Consider the following 20,981-nt stretch of genomic DNA (forward strand, 5'->3'; position numbering starts at 1 on the left):
TACATGTCAACCCTAGTCTATCCTTGGTAGCTGTATTAAAATTTGTTATAGTTTATTACTCAGAGCTGTTTGATATTTTAAACATTTATTATTAAGCTGTAGCTTTGTCAAAACTTTGTTAAAACTGTAAATGGATACCGTTAATAAATAAATAAAGTACAGTAGAGCGTTGATAATCCGAACCCTGGTAATCCAAACGTTCACTAATCCGAACGCAAACAAAAATTATAAAATTAAAAAATATTATCGCAGACCGAATTTTTGGATTTAATATGACAATATGAGCAAAATATGGCCGCGGATTTTTGTTTTGTTTATGCAGAAATACATACAATATATTTGTTTATTATGCAGGCGTTTTATTCGTTGTAACTAAAACGTATGTACATATGTACTATGTTTATGAGCTTTGTATGTATTTTGAACATATCGCTCGCTGAGAACATTAGTGACGTAACTCAAAAAATACCAATTGTGACTTAATCTATTAAACATACTCCTAATATTGAACTTGATATTATGCTTTAATGACGGAAGTCTCGATACGTCAGTAATACTCTTTGACTTTTAGTTCCACTTCTGCATGCATTAGTGACGCAAGTCACTTTACTACAAACTACGTTTTTGAAGTCACTTTACTACAAAACGTTTTTGAAGTTACGTCACTAATGTTCTCACCAAGCGATATGTTCGATAATCCAAACAATTTGATAATTCGAACTACCCCTGTACCAATTAGTTCGGATTTTCGACCTCTACTATAGTAGTCTTTATACTTATACAATATTCAAAGTGTACAGCCAATGCAGTACCAAGGAGGTTGGGAGGAGGATATCACATCAGTTTACAAATAGACAAAAACCAATGTTTTGCTGTTTGTTTAAACAAATACAATAAAGGTCAGTAATCTATGAGATAAAAATTGATTTTTAGTTTACAAAATAACTGACTAATGTATTTTACATTCAGCAGTTCAGTTAGTACTTATTAGTAAATGTTAGATCAAACACTACTACAGTACATAAATATATTAGATAATTTAGAAACTTACCCCAGACTGGTTTTTAACAAAATAAGATCCACTAGAACCTTGTGATATTCGTTCAGGAAATATTCCATGATCAATAGCCGCTTCAGCTTGCCATACCAAGTCACTAAATGCAGGATCATCTAAAAATATACACCATCTTTGAAACAAAATTAGAGTATGTAGGTAAAGCAATACATAGGTATGATATTTACAAAAATGTTTCTTAAAAAACAATTTCATGGAACAAAGAAATAATTATGATACATACATCATTGTATAAATATAACCGTTACTTACCTGGGAACTGATTATAAGAGACATCAAGCCCTCCCAATAAAGGCTGTGATTCTCGAAATCCAGGTGAATCCAATGTAGATTCAAATACTACTTCTGGGACTAATTGAACGTCCTCACTATCACTACAAACTATTGACAAGGCCCCGTGTGTTTCAGGTTCTGAGCCACTTGTATTTATCAGAATAGGTATAGTCTCACTGGCACTCATCACCCAGAAAATAAATGATTCTTAGTTTTAACATTTAAATGAGATATGACAAGTATAATAATGTTTGTTAATATTATGGCGTTGGTATGAAGTTCATTTAATTGACTAGAATTTGGAACCACTTATTGTTTAATTAAATTATCTTATACAAACTACAAAAAATTAAACGGAGAATAAAAACGGTGACATCATTTGATTACACACCAACAATGACAAATGACAGTGACAGGCAGTGTTGCCAGTTGGCACAGGTCTCGGTAGACTTCAGTCCACTTTACATCAACAATAAATTGGACAAGAAATTGACCAAGTTATTCAAGGCCAAATTTGACGTGTAAAAGCACACTTTGACATCTAAGTTTGTTCGTTATAAACTTCACGTGAAGAAATTGACGAAAAAGAAAATTGTTCTATTTTTTCATTTATTTGGCGTGAATTCAGTGTCACCAACCTGTGTCCATTTGGCGGGAAGTGGAAGTAGAGCTGTAGAGCTTTTTGTTTATTATTATTTGTTGAGGTTGAGTCTTTCATGTTCATGACAACCTAAAAATTTTGATTGGAAAATGCATATAAGATAAGGGGGTGGGAAAATGGAAATTAGTGGCTTTTTTGCAGTTCTGTCTGTTAGTTTTGCTCTGGCTGGGTCTCTTTTGTTTAAACAATTATGTAAGTATTATAAAAACGTTTTCAATTTTCTGTATTCTTTAGGAAACGAATTATTTATGCATATTATTACCTGTAAATAGTAGTACCTATTTCCTATTTCTTTTGATTTTTAATTGTAAAGAATAGAAAAATTACCATTCATTTTAATTTTTTAGAATCAGCTGAAAGTGGTCTACAAAAAAACCAGGAAGGAAACGTATTATAGCCTTGTTGTGGCTATGAAAGGCAAAAGAAAGATACCTATAAAAAGTGTATTGAATAGTTGGAAGAAACTCCACATTGTCGATGCATAATAAGATATTACTTTATAAACAAATATCAAGACCTAGGAATGGAACCTGGATAATATAGTCATCAAGAAGATAGCAGGAGGTCATGAGCAACAACAACTTCATAAGTATGAGAATATTGAGGAAATCCAGCTCCTCGATATCTACTACTGGACAAACTAGAAGATTGAAGAGGACAAAGCCTTTTGAACTAGTTTGAGTGATAGGTGATAGTGAAAAGCAGAGCGTAGTGCTTGTGTGCCTGTGTATGTTAGAATAGTGCACGATCTTGTTAGATTAGATAAGAGACGCTATAGGGTAAGCTCTTCATTTTAAGGAACAGTAGTAATTTAGGTTAAATTAAAATTGCTCATTGGTCAGTTATGACCAGATTGTAATTCTCTGATGTTTGGCAAAAAGGGCTGAAGTCAGAATTGCACATCAATAATGTTTTGATGATTTCTGGACCATAAAAAAAGTGTTGCAGACTTAAACTGTATGTACCAATAAAAAGAGCCGATTTTTCTGGTCCAGAAATCATCAAAACATTATCGATGTGCAATTCTGACTTAAGCCCTTTTTCCCAAACATCAGAGAATTGCAATGTACAATTCAATACAAATGAATCATCATCGTAGTGATGATTATGGAAAAAAATATATATATATATATATATAGAAATATATATATTTTGTGCAATAAAAATGTTTATATTTATCAAGGATGTATTATTTGGTATGGCCACATATACTTCTGGTATATCGTCGGTGATGTGACAATACCTCCTATCTGCTTTTTCATGAATTTTGTAGGAGACGAAAAACCATTTTTAGGGTCATCTGTTTTCACATGTAAATTTTGACATGTTTTGTAGTAAATAGATAATTGAATTTACTACAAAACATGTCAAAAAATATCATATGAAAACAGGAGGTGACTGTAAAAAAAGTTTTTAGTCTCTCTTACAAAATGGTTAACAGTTAATAGAGAGACAGATAATCGAGGTTCCACTGTATAGTGAAATTTGGACACCCGACACCCCATACAAATTTTATGGGGGTTTTGTTCGTTTAAACCCCCCCCCCCCCCCAAACTTTTGTGTAAGTTACAATTGAATTATTATTGTGGTACTATTAAACACAATGTTTTTAAAACTTTTTTGCCTCTTAGTACTTTTTTGAAGTCAGTTTTTATCGTGATATTTTGAATATTTGTCAAATCCACCACATATTTGTATATGGTTAAGTACGATTGTAGAGACTAATAATATGAAAATTTATTTATGATTTACATTTTTAGGTATATTTTGAACCATTTTAAAAAGAAGCCATATCTTGATAAAAAGAGCTTTATCGAAAAAATAGAAAGAGGTAAAAAAGTTTTAAAAACACAGTGTTTAACTAATGGTACCGCAGAAATAATTTAATTGGAACGTACCCAAAAGTTTGGGGGGGTTAAAGGGAACAAAACCCCCATAAAATTTTTATGGGGTGCACAAATTTCACTATAATTTTTCTTTAAGATGTTACTGCAGTCCATTTTCAATAAAAAATCTTTAATAGTTTTCGATATATTCGAAAAAATCGAATTTTCATTGTGTATCTTCAAAGGGCTGTAACTTTTTTTGTGTGCATATTTGTACTAAGGTAAGTTAGGTTCATTCAAATTATTTTTGGTCCCAGAATATGTGATTTAATTTACGACCAATCTTTTCGGGACACCCTGTATAATAAATGGGATTAGCTGGCTTAAAAATTCATAATCTACGTTCTGTAGAAAATATACAGTTTTTGGTTTCTTTTTAACTAGATCTTAATATCTAACCAAGCATTTTAAGACCTTTTTATTATTTTTTCGATGATATATTCATGTTTTTAGTTTGTGCAAAATATTCTAGATGATTGTACACTATAATAGATAGCCAACTAAATAAACACAAAAATTTTATTTTTGTTACAGCCTGTATATAAGTTTACCTATATATACAGTGCATTACGCACCACCTTAAAAATTGGGCATTTTTGATGTCTCGAATTTCCTAAACCTGTTGTCCCATCTAAGTGATTTTTTTATAATAATATAGCCTGAGGCTATAGGTTACTGCCTTATGCTTGTCATGCACGGGGAGCTATACTGTAATATATATTATATCACGTCGCTCTCTATAGTAATGAGTGAGCCTGCACATACGGAACCATTAGTTCCCTGTCTGCAGGCCCACTCATTACTATAGAGAGCGATATGATATAATATACATATATTACAGTATAGCTACCAGTGCATGACAAGCTTAAGGATGTAACCTATAGCCTAGGCTATATTATAAAAAATCACTCAGATGAGACAACAGGTTTAGAAAATTCGAGACATCAAAAATGCCCTATTTTTAAGGTAGTGCGTTAATTTCTTGGAGAAGTGTATTGTAATTTAATGTAAATAATGTAATATCCAATAATTGTAATTTAATATAAGATGTAATATTAGTTCCTTAAAAATATATTTTTTATTTCCCACCATACATTCTCCACAGGTCTAAATATCGATGCTAGACGTCCACCGGAGGTCCTCTCAGGACGTTAGATGGACGTTCGGCAGCAAGACATTGGACCAAACTGGGACATCCTATGAAGGTCCAATTGACATTCACTGAACGTCCCCTCGGACGTTAGGTGGACGTCCATTGGACGTTTGGCAACGTGGCATTTGGACCAAAATAGGACGTCCTGTTAAGGTCCAATTTACGTCCCCTAGGACGTCCGATTAAGGTCCAATGTACGTCCCTTCGGACCTTAAGTGGACGTCCAACAGACATTCGGTAGCGCGACATTTGGACCAAAATAGGACGTTCCTTGGACGAAAACGGACCTCCCTAAAGTCTGTGAAGGACATCCTTGTGCTATTAGGGATGTAGGTATATAGTATCTTTATTCTATTATATTCTACTCTATTTCAAACCTATTCTATATAAGTATCTACACATTACACCTATTATCATCATCATCATTCTCTTTGCCTTATCCCTATGCAGTGTTGGCTTCCCTAATTGCATTTCTCCACACAATTCTATCTTGAGTCATATCAATGTTAATCCCCTTTACCAACATGTCCTGCCTTATCGTCTTCTTTGGTCTTCCTCTCCTACTCCTTCCAGGAATCTGCACTTCAGCTATTCTTCGTATTGGGTGATTAACGTCTCGATGTTGAACATGACCAAACCATCTTAACCTATGCTCTCTCATTTTGGCATCAATTGGTGCCACACCTAGACTTCCCCTAATATACTCATATCTAATTTTATCCTTCTTTGTCACTCCACTCATCCATCTAAGCATTCTCATTTCCACCACATGCATTCGTTGTTCCGCTTTCTTTTTCACTGCCCAACATTCAGTTCCGCGCATCATAGCCGGTCTTGTGGCTGTTTTATAGAATTTTCCCTTCAGCTTCATTGGAATTTTTCTGTCACAACACACCACTCGCTTCTTTCCACTTCATCCATCCAGCCCTAATTCTACTGCATGCATCTCCATCTATTTCTCCATTACTCTGTAATACCGATCCTAGGTACTTAAAACTATTGCTTTTCACAATCATTTCACCTATTATATTATATTTTACTTTATTCTATACTATATATCTATTCTAATCTATCTATATATTTCATTTAATCTGTTACATTCTACTCTATTCTGTTTTAAATCAAATACTTTATTAGTAAGTATCTACATATATATTACATCTATTCTATTATATTCTACTCTATTCTATTTCAGTTTATTTTATACTATATATCTATTCTAATCTATCTCTCTATTTTATTTATTTTATTAATCTGTTCTATTCTATTCTGTTTCAAATCAAACACTTTACTCAAACAAAGAAACAAACGACATTCAAAAGCTTCTAATAAAAAAATCATTGCATTGGTACTACTGAAAATATTGACATTTTTACAACATTTATTCCAAGTTCCTTCAATTTTTTTGAGGACAAGAAAATTTTGCTTTCAAGAAATTCACGAATTTATTGGCGTCAAGTTAATAACGAACAAACTTGGATGTCAAATTGTGCTTTGAGAACACGTCAAATTTGGCCTTGAATAACTTGGTCAATTTATTGTTGATGTAAAGTGCACTTAAAGTCCACTTTACATCAACAATAAATTGGACAAGAAATTGACCAAGTTATTCAAGGCCAAATTTGACGTGTAAAAGCACACTTTGACATCTAAGTTTGTTCGTTATAAACTTCACGTGAAGAAATTGACGAAAAAGAAAATTGTTCTATTTTTTCATTTTATTCGGCGTGAATTCAGTGTCACCAACCTGTGTCCATTTGGCGGGAAGTGGAAGTAGAGCTTTTTGTTTATTATTATTTGTTGAGGTTGAGTCTTTCATGTTCATGACAACCTAAAAATTTTGATTGGAAAATGCATATAAGATAAGGGGGTGGAAAAATGGAAATTAGTGGCTTTTTTTGCAGTTCTGTCTGTTAGTTTTGCGTTTTGCTCTGGCTGGGTCTCTTTTGTTTAAACAATTATGTAAGTATTATAAAAACGTTTTCAATTTTCTGTATTCTTTAGGAAACGAATTATTTATGCATATTATTACCTGTAAATAGTAGTACCTATTTATTTTGATTTTTAATTGTAAAGAATAGAAAAATTACCATTCATTTTAATTTTTTAGAATCAGCTGAAAGTGGTCTACAAAACAACCAGGAAGGAAACGTATTATAGCCTTGTTGTGGCTATGAAAGGCAAAAGAAAGATACCTATAAAAAGTGTATTGACTAGTTGGAAGAAACTCCACATTGTCGATGCATAATAAGATATTACTTTATAAACAAATATCAAGACCTAGGAATGGAACCTGGATAATATAGTCATCAAGAAGATAGCAGGAAGTCATGAGCAACAACAACTTCATAAGTATGAGAATATTGAGGAAATCCAGCTCCTCATATCTACTACTGGACAAACTAGAAGATTGAAGAGGACAAAGCCTTTTGAACTAGTTTGAGTGATAAGTGATAGTGAAAAGCAGAGCGTAGTGCTTGTGTGCCTGTGTATGTTAGAATAGTGCACGATCTTGTTAGATTAGATAAGAGACGCTATGGGGTAAGCTCTTCATTTTAAGGAACAGTAGTAATTTAGGTTAAATTAAAATTGCTCATTGGTCAGTTATGACCAGATTGTAATTCTCTGATGTTTGGCAAAAAGGGCTTAAGTCAGAATTGCACATCAATAATGTTTTGATGATTTCTGGACCATAAAAAAAGTGTTGCAGACTTAAACTGTATGTACCAATAAAAAGAGCCGATTTTTCTGGTCCAGAAATCATCTAAACATTATCGATGTGCAATTCTGACTTAAGCCCTTTTTCCCAAACATCAGAGAATTGCAATGTACAATTCAATACAAACGAATCATCATCGTAGTGATGATTATGGAAAAAAATATATGACAAGATTTTGTGCAATAAAAATGTTTATATTTATCAAGGATGTATTATTTGGTATGGCCACATATACTTCTGGTATATTGTCGGTGATGTGACAATACCTCCTATCTGCTTTTTCATGAATTTTGTAGGAGACGAAAAACCATTTTTAGGGTCATCTCTGTTTTCACATGTAAATTTTGACATGTTTTGTAGTAAATAGATAATTGAATTTACTACAAAACATGTCAAAAAATATCATATGAAAACAGGAGGTGACTGTAAAAAAAGTTTTTAGTCTCTCTTACAAAACGGTTAACAGAGGTGACAGTTAATAGAGAGACAGATAATTAAGGTTCCACTGTATAGTGAAATTTGGACACCCGACACCCCATACAAATTTTATGGGGGTTTTGTTCGTTTAAACCCCCCCAAACTTTTGTGTAAGTTACAATTGAATTATTATTGTGGTACTATTAACACAATGTTTTTAAAACTTTTTTGCCTCTTAGTACTTTTTTGAAGTCAGTTTTTATCGTGATATTTTGAATATTTGTCAAATCCACCACATATTTGTATATGGTTAAGTACGATTGTAAAGACTAATAATATGAAAATTTATTAATGATTTACATTTTTAGGTATATTTTGAACCATTTTAAAAAGAAGCCATATCTTGATAAAGAGAGCTTTATCGAAAAAATAGAAAGAGGTAAAAAAGTTTTAAAAACACAGTGTTTAACTAATGGTACCGCAGAAATAATTTAATTGGAACGTACCCAAAAGTTTGGGGGGGTTAAAGGGAACAAAACCCCCATAAAATTTTTATGGGGTGCACAAATTTCACTATAATTTTTCTTTAAGATGTTACTGCAATAATATTGCTTCATGTCCATTTTCAATAAAAAATCTTTAATAGTTTTCGATATATTCGAAAAAATCAATTTTTATTTTGTATGTTCAAAGGGCTGTAACTTTTTTTGTGTGCATATTTGTACTAAGGTAAGTTAGGTTCATTCAAATTATTTTTGGTCCCAGAATATGTGATTTAATTTACGACCAATCTTTTCGGGACACCCTGTATAATAAATGGGATTAGCTGGCTTAAAAATTCATAATCTACGTTCTGTAGAAAATATCCAGTTTTTGGTTTCTTTTTAACTAGATCTTAATATCTAACCAAGCATTTTAAGACCTTTTTATTAATTTTTCGATGATATATTCGTGTTTTTAGTTTGTTCAAAATATTCTAGATGATTGTACACTATAATAGATAGCCAACTAAATAAACACAAAAATTTTATTTTTGTTACAGCCTGTATATAAGTTTACCTATATATACAGTGCATTACGCACCACCTTAAAAATAGGGCATTTTTGATGTCTCGAATTTCCTAAACCTGTTGTCCCATCTAAGTGATTTTTTTATAATAATATAGCCTGAGGCTATAGGTTACTGCCTTATGCTTGTCATGCATGGGGAGCTATACTATAATATATATCACATCGCTCTCTATAGTAATGAGTAATGAGTGAGCCTGCACATACGGAACCATTAGTTCCCTGTCTGCAGGCTCACTCATTACTATAGAGAGCGATATGATATAATATACATATATTACAGTATAGCTCCCAGTGCATGACAAGCTTAAGGATGTAACCTATAGCCTAGGCTATATTATAAAAAAATCATTCAGATGGGACAACAGGTTTAGAAAATTCGAGACATCAAAAATGCCCTATTTTTAAGGTGGTGCGTTAATTTCTTGGAGAAGTGTATTGTAATTTAATGTAAATAATGTAATATCCAATAATTGTAATTTAATATAAGATGTAATATAAGTTCCTTAAAAATTTATTTTTTATTTCCCACAATACATTCTCCACAGGTCTAAATATCGTCCAACAGACATTCGGTAGCACGACATTTGGACCAAAATAGGACGTTCCTTGGACGAAAACGGACCTCCCTAAAGTCCGTGAAGGACATCCTTGTGCTATTAGGGATGTATATAGTCTCTTTATTCTATTATATTCTACTCTATTTCAAACCTATTCTATATAAGTATCTACACATTACACCTATTATCATCATTCTCTTTGCCTTATCCCTATGCAGTGTCGGCTTCCCTAATTGCATTTCTCCACACAATTCTATCTTGAGTCATATCAATGTTAATCCCCTTTACCAACATGTCCTGCCTTATCGTCTTCTTTGGTCTTCCTCTCCTACTCCTTCCAGGAATCTGCACTTCAGCTATTCTTCGTATTGGGTGATTAACGTCTCGATGTTGAACATGACCAAACCATCTTAACCTATGCTCTCTCATTTTGGCATCAATTGGTGCCACACCTAGACTTCCCCTAATATACTTATTTCTAATTTTATCCTTCTTTGTCACTCCACTCATCCATCTAAGCATTCTCATTTCCACCACATGCATTCGTTGTTCCGCTTTCTTTCTCACTGCCCAACATTCAGTTCCGTGCATCATAGCCGGTCTTATGGCTGTTTTATAGAATTTTCCCTTCAGCTTCATTGGAATTTTTCTGTCACACAACACACCACTCGCTTCTTTCCACTTCATCCATCCAGCCCTAATTCTACTGCATGCATCTCCATCTATTTCTCCATTACTCTGTAATACCGATAGTAGGTACTTAAAACTATTGCTTTTCACAATCATTTCACCTATTATATTATATTCTACTTTATTCTATACTATATATCTATTCTAATCTATCTATATATTTCATTTAATCTGTTACATTCTACTCTATTCTGTTTTAAATCAAATACTTTATTAGTAAGTATCTACATATATATTACATCTATTCTATTATATTCTACTCTATTCTATTTCAAGTTTATTCTATACTATATATCTATTCTAATCTATCTCTCTATTTTATTAATCTGTTCTATTCTATTCTGTTTCAAATCAAACACTTTACTCAAACAAAGAAACTAACGACATTCAAAAGCTTCTAATAAAAAAATCATTGCATTGGTACTACTGAAAATATTGACATTTTTACAACATTTATTCCAAGTTCCTTCAATTTTTTTGAGGACAAGAAAATTTTGCTTTCAAGAAATTCACGAATTTATTGACGTCAAGTTAATAACGAACAAATATGGATGTCAAATTGTGCTTTGAGAACACGTCAAATTTGGCCTTGAATAACTTGGTCAATTTATTGTTCAATTTATTGTTGATGTAAAGTGCACTTTCTCCTAATTTTTCGGTAGAAATTAAGTCCACTTTAAGTGCACTTTACATCAACAATAAATTGAACAATAAATTGACCAAGTTATTCAAGGCCAAATTTGACGTGTTCTCAAAGCACAATTTGACATCCATATTTGTTCGTTATTAACTTGACGTCAATAAATTCGTGAATTTCTTGAAAGCAAAATTTTCTTGTCCTCAAAAAAATTGAAGGAACTTAGAATAAATGTTGTAAAAATGTCAATATTTTCAGTAGTACCAATGCAATGATTTTTTTATTAGAAGCTTTTGAATGTCGTTTGTTTCTTTGTTTGAGTAAAGTGTTTGATTTGAAACAGAATAGAATAGAACAGATTAATAAAATAAATAAAATAGAGAGATAGATTAGAATAGATATATAGTATAGAATAAACTTGAAATAGAATAGAGTAGAATATAATAGAATAGATGTAATATATATGTAGATACTTACTAATAAAGTATTTGATTTAAAACAGAATAGAGTAGAATGTAACAGATTAAATGAAATATATAGATAGATTAGAATAGATATATAGTATAGAATAAAGTAAAATATAATATAATAGGTGAAATGATGGTGAAAAGCAATAGTTTTAAGTACCTAGGATGGGTATTACAGAGTAATGGAGAAATAGATGGAGATGCATGCAGTAGAATTAGGGCTGGATGGATGAAGTGGAAAGAAGCGAGTGGTGTGTTGTGTGACAGAAAAATTCCAATGAAGCTGAAGGGAAAATTCTATAAAACAGCCATAAGACCGGCTATGATGCACGGAACTGAATGTTGGGCAGTGAAAAAGAAAGCGGAACAATGAATGCATGTGGTGGAAATGAGAATGCTTAGATGGATGAGTGGAGTGACAAAGAAGAATAAAATTAGAAATGAGTATATTAGGGGAAGTCTAGGTGTGGCACCAATTGATGCCAAAATGAGAGAGCATAGGTTAAGATGGTTTGGTCATGTTCAACATCGAGACGTTAATCACCCAATACGAAGAATAGCTGAAGTGCAGATTCCTGGAAGGAGTAGGAGAGGAAGACCAAAGAAGACGATAAGGCAGGACATGTTGGTAAAGGGGATTAGCATTGATATGACTCAAGATAGAATTGTGTGGAGAAATGCAATTAGGGAAGCCGACACTGCATAGGGATAAGGCAAAGAGAATGATGATGATGATAATAGGTGTAATGTGTAGATACTTATATAGAATAGGTTTGAAATAGAGTAGAATATAATAGAATAAAGAGACTCTATACCTACATAGATACATCCCTAATAGCACAAGGATGTCCTTCACGGACTTTAGGGAGGTTAGTTTTCGTCCAAGGAACATCCTATTTTGGTCCAAATGTCGCGCTACCGAATGTCCGTTGGACGTCCACTTAAGGTCCGAAGGGACGTACATTGGACCTTAATCGGACGTCCTAGGGGACGTAAATTGGACCTTAACAGGACGTCCTATTTTGGTCCAAATGCCACGTTGCCAAACGTCCAATGGACGTCCACCTAACGTCCGAGGGGACGTTCAGTGAACGTCAATTGGACCTTCATAGGACGTCCCAGTTTGGTCCAATGTCTTGCTGCCGAACGTCCATCTAACGTCCTGAGAGGACCTCCGGTGGACGTCTAGCATCGATATTTAGACCTGTGGAGAATGTATGGTGGGAAATAAAAAATATATTTTTAAGGAACTTATATTACATCTTATATTAAATTACAATTATTTAATATTACATTATTTACATTAAATTACAATACACTTCTCCAAGAAATTAACGCACCACCTTAAAAATAGGGCATTTTTGATGTCTCGAATTTTCTAAACCTGTTGTCCCATCTGAGTGATTTTTTTATAATATAGCCTAGGCTATAGGTTACATCCTTAAGCTTGTCATGCACTGGGAGCTATACTGTAATATATGTATATTATATCATATCACTCTCTATAGTAATGAGTGAGCCTGCAGACAGGGAACTAATGGTTCCGTATGTGCAGGCTCACTCATTACTATAGAGAGCGATGTGATATAATATATATTACAGTATAGCTCCCCGTGCATGACACGCATAAGGAAGTAACCTATAACCTTAGAACTAACAAAAAAATTAAATAAATACTCTATTTAAATTATTTTTAAACATATTCAGAGATATATCAAAAATTTCAATGTGTTTGTCATTTATAAGCTTACAGTAACGATCTATAGGTGAATTTTGGCCATAACTTGTGCGATGGAAAGGAATATAAAATGTTATAAAATCACCTCTTCAATTTCTAGTTTGTATATCAACATTAATACACTGTAATAGATCACAGCAATCTAAATTTCCATTTATTAAATTATACAAAAATACTAATCCTACTTGATTACCTCTATTTTTCAGTGTATTAAGTTTTAAACTGTTTTCTATTAATGAATAATCGTGATCTACAATAGTTTGACCTAATTTAAATGCACAGAACCTCAAAAATTTGTGTTGAATTTTTTCAACAGTCATATTATGAACTGCATGTTATGGAGACCATACTATAGAGCCATATTCAAGTTTAGATCGCACCAAAGAACAATAAACTCCTCTTACAGTGTCAACTGAAAAATTACTACAGTGTCTCAAAATAAATCCTAACATTTTTGAAGACTGAACTGTTATGTAATTAATGTGTTCAACAAAACTCAAACTCTCGTCAAAAATCACTCCTAAATCTTTAACTTTTGAAACATATTTCAGATCTTCATTATTTATTTTATATCGACCGTTAAGTACCAATACCTCCTATCTACATTTTTTTCAAAAATAAGTTTATCGCGCCATCTAACTGCAAAGCTTGTTACGCATCTTCTAACAAAATATCCTAACTGTATCTATTCTCAAAGTATTTAAAATAACATCATGGAAATATATCCTACCTTAATCAGCGTTTTTTATGCCGGAAATACCTTCTAACTGAATAGCAGAAATACCTTCTATCTACTCATTTGTGGTTGTTGTTTGTTAGTTGTACCGCCTATCAACAGTTTCCCGGTATTATTCGTTTTTTGTATCTTATTTAGTTCTTCTGCCGTACAATATTGTATTTACGTGTGTGTCTGGTGTTATCAAAAGGTAAGGAGTGTTTTACAACTAAAATTAACAGCCTAAGTAAGACTTTGTACAAAAAATAAATACCTAACCTCAATTTAACTCATGTTTTTGTGTGTTAAAGTTCTTATAAATTAATTTTAAGTTAAGATGATAGTTACATATTCAAGGCTTATAATACAGTTATAGTTAAAAATGTACACACAACCACCAAAGGGAGTTTTAGTAAATTGAAATGTAGATAGCAGATCTTTCCACAAAAATAATTAAAATTACTTAAGGTGTTCGTAGTACATAGGCGGCGCAAAAAACGGGCATATCGGATATTTTGTCATAATGAAAAGCTGTTTAAGAACAGAAAAATGCAGCTATTAATATTAAAGTACGTTTTAACTAACATTGGAAACAAAACATTTTGCTTTTATATGATAAATTATAATAAAGATTATTTTCGATCCCCTAATAGTTATATTTACGTAACAAGCAATGTTTAAAGCATTGAATTTTCAAGTAAAATCTCAAAGTAGTACCTAAATGCAAATTTTTTTACAGATGAATATCAATCAAGATCGACGTAGGAAAACACGGGCAGCTGAAATATTAGGATTGGCTTTGAAACTTGATGAAAACATTCCTTATGGCTGCACAAGTGAGTCTACTACTAGCGTTATTATTTCTGAAGGTTTAGAGCCCACAAGATCACAATCTAAAAATCTGAGCCAAGACGAACACTGTGTAAACTTAATTCATGAAACTACGACATTGATCCACAGTGTACTGTTACCAGATGGAAGTTCCTACATTCCGGAGACAAATGAAAATATTACTCCTCCTATTAGTACAAGCCAACAAGTTGGTAGTCTTGCCTTGTCTGACAATCAAGAAAGTAATCGTTCCTATCAAAATGTGTTTTCCTCCAACAATTTAGAAGACTCCCACTTCCAACAGTTAAACGAGGAACTTCATACTGAAAATGTAATTACAGAGAGAGCATCGACTCCAAGTACATCTTCAGCTCACGATTTTTCACCCAGTGAAAGTTCCTATAACCCAGAGTCTGATTCATCGGAGACTGAGAGCGAAGATAGGGTGTCTGAAGAAAATAGTGTGCCGGATTCTGAGCTGGTGCCAAGACAGGTTTATTTCGGAGAAATCAATGAAGAACGAAAAAGAAAAATTAAACCAGATAGTAAGACTTGGAAAAAAAATCGTAACAAAGAGTTAAGAATGCTTGGCAAAGATTACTTAGGTTATACAAATCCGAAAGAGGGAAAAATGTTACACAATACTCCCCGAAGCGCTCGCAAACTGGGTGAAGCATGCAAGTCTAAAAAATGTACAACAAGTAAAGTCAGGAATTGTGAAAAACTGACCGTGGAGATGCGACAAGATATATTTAATAATTTTTGGACAAACTTAAATTGGGAACAAAGGAAGATTTATATAAATGGATTAGTCTCCCGACAAACTACTGCTAGAAAAACTGTAGGGTGTGAGACAAGACGGGAAGGTACTTTCCAGTATTTTTTGCCTACAGCTGAGGGTAATTTGCGAGTTTGCAAGACATCCTTTTTAAATACATTTTCCCTAGGTTCTTTTACTGTACAATCTTGGGTCAAGAAGTCAGTTCATAAAACACTTCCATGTAATGAAGTCACCAATAGCAATCGAAAACGAGTTGTGCCAAGAGGAACGGCGACAAGAATCCAGATGCTACGTGAATTTTTTAAAAATATCCCAACACTTCCCTCTCATTATAATAGAAAAAATTCGAGAAAATTATTCATCGAGCCATATTACCGAAATAAAACAGAACTCTATAATTCCTATAAAATATGGTGCTCAAATAATAACGAAGAGAGTGCAAGCAGACATACTTTTGACAAGATATTTAAAGATTCAAATCTTTCTATTTATACCTTAAAAAAGGATATGTGTGACATCTGTGTCAGTTATAAAGAAGGAAATATTTCAGACGAAAAATATAAAGATCATATTCAACGTAAATCAAGAGCAAGAGCCGAGAAAGAACATGACAAGGAAAAAGCACAAGCTGGTGAATTTAATCTTCTTACAATGGATCTTGAAGCTGTCAAAGTGTGTCCTTATCTGACTGCAAGTGCCCTCTACTTCAAAACGAAGTTAAGTTGTCACAACTATACGGTCTACAATTTGGTCACTCATCATGCAACATGCTATTGGTTTGACGAAACTGCCAGTGACTTGACAGCAAGCACATTTGTTAACTTCCTTTTAGATTACTTGTCACAACACTGTCTCGCCAACAGGTTACCTATAGTAATATTTTCAGATGGCTGCACATACCAAAATCGGAATAACATTTTGTCTAACGCATTATCTGCCTTTTCTGTAAAATATCAGATAGTTATAACCCAAAAGTTTTTAGAACCGGGTCACACTCAAATGGAGTGTGACTCGGTCCACAGCGCTATCGAGACTAAATTGAAGCATCGTGAGATTCATCTTCCGAGCGATTATGCTTCTGCTACTAAGGAAGCAAGAAGTAAGCCATTTCCGTATGAAGTGAAATTGGTTGACTATCAATTTTTTAAAAATTACGCAAATGAGGACACATGGCGATACACTTCCATTAGGCCAGGTCGTAAAGTAGGAGATCCTGTTGTAACAGATCTGAGGGCTTTACTGTATACCATAGATGGAAAAATACAATATAAACTAAACTTTGATGATGAGTGGAGTGAGTTGCCCATAAGACCTAAAATTATTCCTGAACCGATTTATACTCCCTTGCATGACAAAGTGCTACCTATTAGTTCTACGAAGTACTCTCATTTACAACAATTGAAAACTGTGTTACCGCAAGACTGTCATACATTCTATGACTCACTATCTCAGAAGTCTTAATGTGTTGATATCATTAATAATAATAATAAAGTTTTTTGAGTTTAATTCATTTTTTAATTACATTTAAGACCTCCTATCTTCCATTAAACACATATATTTCAAGTAACAGAGAAAAACAATACCTCCTAACTGACAAACTGTCTTTTTCAAAAGCTCTTTCAAAATCAAATATGTGAGGTACGATAATCTTATACATAAAAAAGTAGAAAGTCCATATATTAAATTATTCTGATTGGCAGAGCAAAATTAAATAAGTTTTTTGCTTCTCCTGTAAAATTTACTTGTCGTTAGATAGAAGGTATTGGTACTTAACGGTCGATATGAAGTATTGATCTTCCTATTACCTTTGAAAAAACTAATGTAAAAATGATAGAGGCATTCAATCAAATAGAACGAGCTGCACAAAATAGTGGCCTTAAAATCAACCAGAACAAAACAAAATATATGCAGGTAAGTAAAAACACAGAAATAAGGCAGCCACAAAATATAACAATAGGAGAATACAACATTGAGGGGGTAAAAAACTTTACATACTTGGGATCCCTAGTCACATCTGATAATAACGTAGCAGAGGAAGTGAAGAGGCGAATATTTATTGCCAATAAAAGTTACCATGGCTTAATTCGGCTACTAAGATCAGACAACGTCGCAAGGAAAACAAAATGCCAAATATACAAAACCCTAATAAGACCGGTACTCACATACGGCTCAGAAACCTGGACACTCACTAAAAGAGAGGAAACATTGCTAGCCACCTTTAAAAGAAAAATCTTGCGACACATATATAAGGGCACAAAAGAAAATGGAATTTGGCGAAGAAGGTACAACTTTGAACTATATGAAATATACCAGGATCCGGATATCATAACATTCATTAAAATAGGACGGCTGCGTTGGATGGGACATGTAGAAAGAATGGAAGAAGGCGAAATACCAAACAAAATATTCAAACAGATGCCAGTAGGAAAAAGAACAAGAGGAAGACCGAAGCTGAGATATTTAGAACAAATAGAAAATGATATAAAAACCTTAAAAATAAAAAACTGGAGAAAAAAAGCACGAAACAGATCAGAGTGGAGAAGAATCCTGGAACAGGCCAAAACCCAGAAAGGGCTGTCGAGCCAATGATGATGATGATGATAAAAATTTTATGGGGGTTTTGTTCCCTTTAACCCCCCCAAACTTTTGGGTACGTTCCAATTAAATTATTTCTGCAGTACCATTAGTTAAACACTGTGTTTTTAAAACTTTTTTACCTCTTTCTATTTTTTCGATAAAGCTCTTTTTATCAAGATATGGCTTCTTTTTAAAATGGTTCAAAATATACCTAAAAATGTAAATCATAAATAAATTTTCATATTATTAGTCTCTACAATCGTACTTAACCATATACAAATATGTGATGGATTGGACAAATATTCAAAATATCACGATAAAAACTGACTTCAAAAAAGTACCTACTAAGAGGCAAAAAAGTTTTAAAAACATTGTGTTTAATAGTACCACAATAATAATTCAATTGTAACTTACACAAAAGTTTGGGGGGGTTTAAACGAACAAAACCCCCATAAAATTTGTATGGGGTGTCGGGTGTCCAAATTTCACTATACAGTAGAACCTCGATTATCTGTCTCTCTATTAACTGTCACCTCTGTTCACCGTTTTGTAAGAGAGACTAAAAACTTTTTTTACAGTCACCTCCTGTTTTCATATGATATTTTTTGACATGTTTTGTAGTAATAGGCCTTGGGCCCGCATATACAATTATTATTTATGACCACACCGTTGAAACTTTTTGTACTTGTTATTTGGGTGGAGTCGGACAAATTTTGAGCTTGGCGCATTATGGTAGTGGGGCGTTTGTCTGTCAAGCGGTGACGAAGTTGTCAATTTTATGCAAGAAAAAAATTTATTACCACATTGGTCATTCTATTTTAATCAATGGATTTTATCATATAAACAACGAAAACAATTTTGTCGGACAAAAATATTGGGGCATATGACGCGTCGGACACGCTAAATATGTCAAATTTATGAAAATAATAAATTTATTACCACATGGCTAATTTTAACAGAATCTACCATAAAACATTTTTACAATAATGTGGTAACCTTGTCGGACAATTTTCACGGGGCATATGCGCAGTCGGACGCGCCGAAGATGTCAATTTCCTGAAATTTTTTTATTTACAACCATTTTTCCGACAACATTAGTAGGTTATAAGTAATTATATTCTTAATCAAAAAATCAAAGTGTCGGACAAAAATATTGGGGCAACTCGACAGTCGGACAAAAAATTTAATTTTTATTAGTAAAGTATACTTTCAAATTATGCTGGGTTCGTGTATCCCTTATCTTTACAACCATTTTTCCGACAAAAGTAGTAGGTTATAAGTAATTATATTCTTAAACAAAAAATATAATTGTCTGACAAAAATGTTGGGGCAAACGAACAGAAAACTTAATTCTTTTAGGCTATCGACGAGGAGGTATTATCAAAAAAAAATTTTAAAACAGTGTTTCTCGGTTACTTTTGAATCGATTTAGCTGAAAATTGGTACACACACTAAGTAAAGCATTTAAAAGGGTATGACGTAGATCGGAACCCAAAATTTTCTTAAAAAATTTTCCGACAAGAGGGAAAATTTTAGAAAAATTGTGATCTGATAATTTGTGTACATACTCCTTGAACAACGACAAACATCGTTCTGTATTTTTTCTCGAATTAAAAAAAAAATTTTCAGCACATGTATCAGGTTATAAGTAGTTATATTCCAAATCAAAAAATCTAAGTGCCCGACATAAATAGTGGGGCACATCCAAAGTCGGACAAAAAATTTAATTTTTATTAATAAACTATACTTTTAAACTATTCTGGGTTCGTGCATCCCTTATCTTTACAACCATTTTTCCGACAAAAGTAGTAGGATAAAAGTAATCATACTCTTAAACAAAAAATGTAATTGTCTGACAAAAATGTTGGGGCAAACGAACAGGAAACTTAATTCTTTTAGGCTATGGACGAGGAGGTATTATCCAAAAATATTTTAAAACAGTTTTTCTCGGTTATTTTTGAATCGATTTAGCTGAATATTGGTACACACACTAAGTAAAACATTTAAAAGGGTATGACGTAGAGCTGTACCCAAGATTTTCCCAAAAAAATTTCGGACAAGAGGGAAAATTTTAGAAAAATTGTGATCTGATATTTGCGTACATACTCCTTGAACAACGACAAACATGGTTCTGTAGTTTTTTTTTTCAATTAAAAAAAATTTCCGACACAAGTATCAGGTTATAAGTAGTTATATTCTAAATCAAAAAATCTAAGTGTCCGACAAAAATATTGGGTCAAATCCAAAGTCGGACAAAAAATTTAATTTTTATTAATAAACTGTCTTTTAAACAATACCGGGTTCGTGCAACCCTTACCTTTAAAACCATTTTTCCGACAACATTAGTAGGTTATAAGTAATTATATTCTTAATCAAAAAATCAAAGTGTCGGACAAAAATATTGGGGCAACTCGACAGTCGGACAAAAAATTTAATTTTTATTAGTAAAGTATACTTTCAAATTATGCTGGGTTCGTGCATCCCTTATCTTTACAACCATTTTTCCGACAAAAGTAGTAGGTTACAAGTAATTTTATTCTTAAACAGAAAATGTAATTGTCTGACAAAAATGTTGGGGCAAACGAACAGAAAACTTAATTCTTTTAGGCTATCGACGAGGAGGTATTATCAAAAAAAAAATTTTAAAACAGTTTTTCTCGGTTATTTTTGAATCGATTTAGCTGAATATTGGTACACACACTAAGTAAAACATTTAACAGGGTATGACGTAGA

The 20,981-nt window shown here is 32.9% G+C and overlaps 1 protein-coding gene and 1 long non-coding RNA gene across 3 annotated transcripts in view; one reads left to right on the forward strand and one right to left on the reverse strand.

Annotated features, from left to right (window-relative positions):
• The window catches only part of LOC126878913 (phosphatidylinositol 4-kinase type 2-alpha), a 598,768-nt gene extending 597,022 nt beyond the window's left edge, over positions 1 to 1,746 (reverse strand). For both annotated transcript variants that reach the window (XM_050641803.1, XM_050641802.1), the window contains exons 1-2: positions 1,328 to 1,746; positions 1,052 to 1,170 (exon numbers count right to left, since the gene is read on the reverse strand). In XM_050641803.1, the coding sequence (XP_050497760.1) occupies positions 1,052 to 1,170; positions 1,328 to 1,535 (327 nt within the window). In that variant the 5' untranslated portion in view covers positions 1,536 to 1,746. The remainder of the gene's footprint in view (positions 1 to 1,051; positions 1,171 to 1,327) is intronic.
• Positions 1,747 to 6,616: 4,870 nt separating this feature from the next.
• Positions 6,617 to 7,968, forward strand: LOC126878921 (uncharacterized). The gene is made up of 2 exons (XR_007695878.1): positions 6,617 to 7,010; positions 7,159 to 7,968. It is a non-coding gene; the product is annotated as an uncharacterized LOC126878921 (long non-coding RNA).
• The last annotated feature ends 13,013 nt before the right edge of the window (positions 7,969 to 20,981 follow it).

The sequence above is a fragment of the Diabrotica virgifera genome, chromosome 1 (genome assembly GCF_917563875.1).
Source record: "Diabrotica virgifera virgifera chromosome 1, PGI_DIABVI_V3a".
Lineage (NCBI taxonomy): Eukaryota > Metazoa > Arthropoda > Insecta > Coleoptera > Chrysomelidae > Diabrotica > Diabrotica virgifera.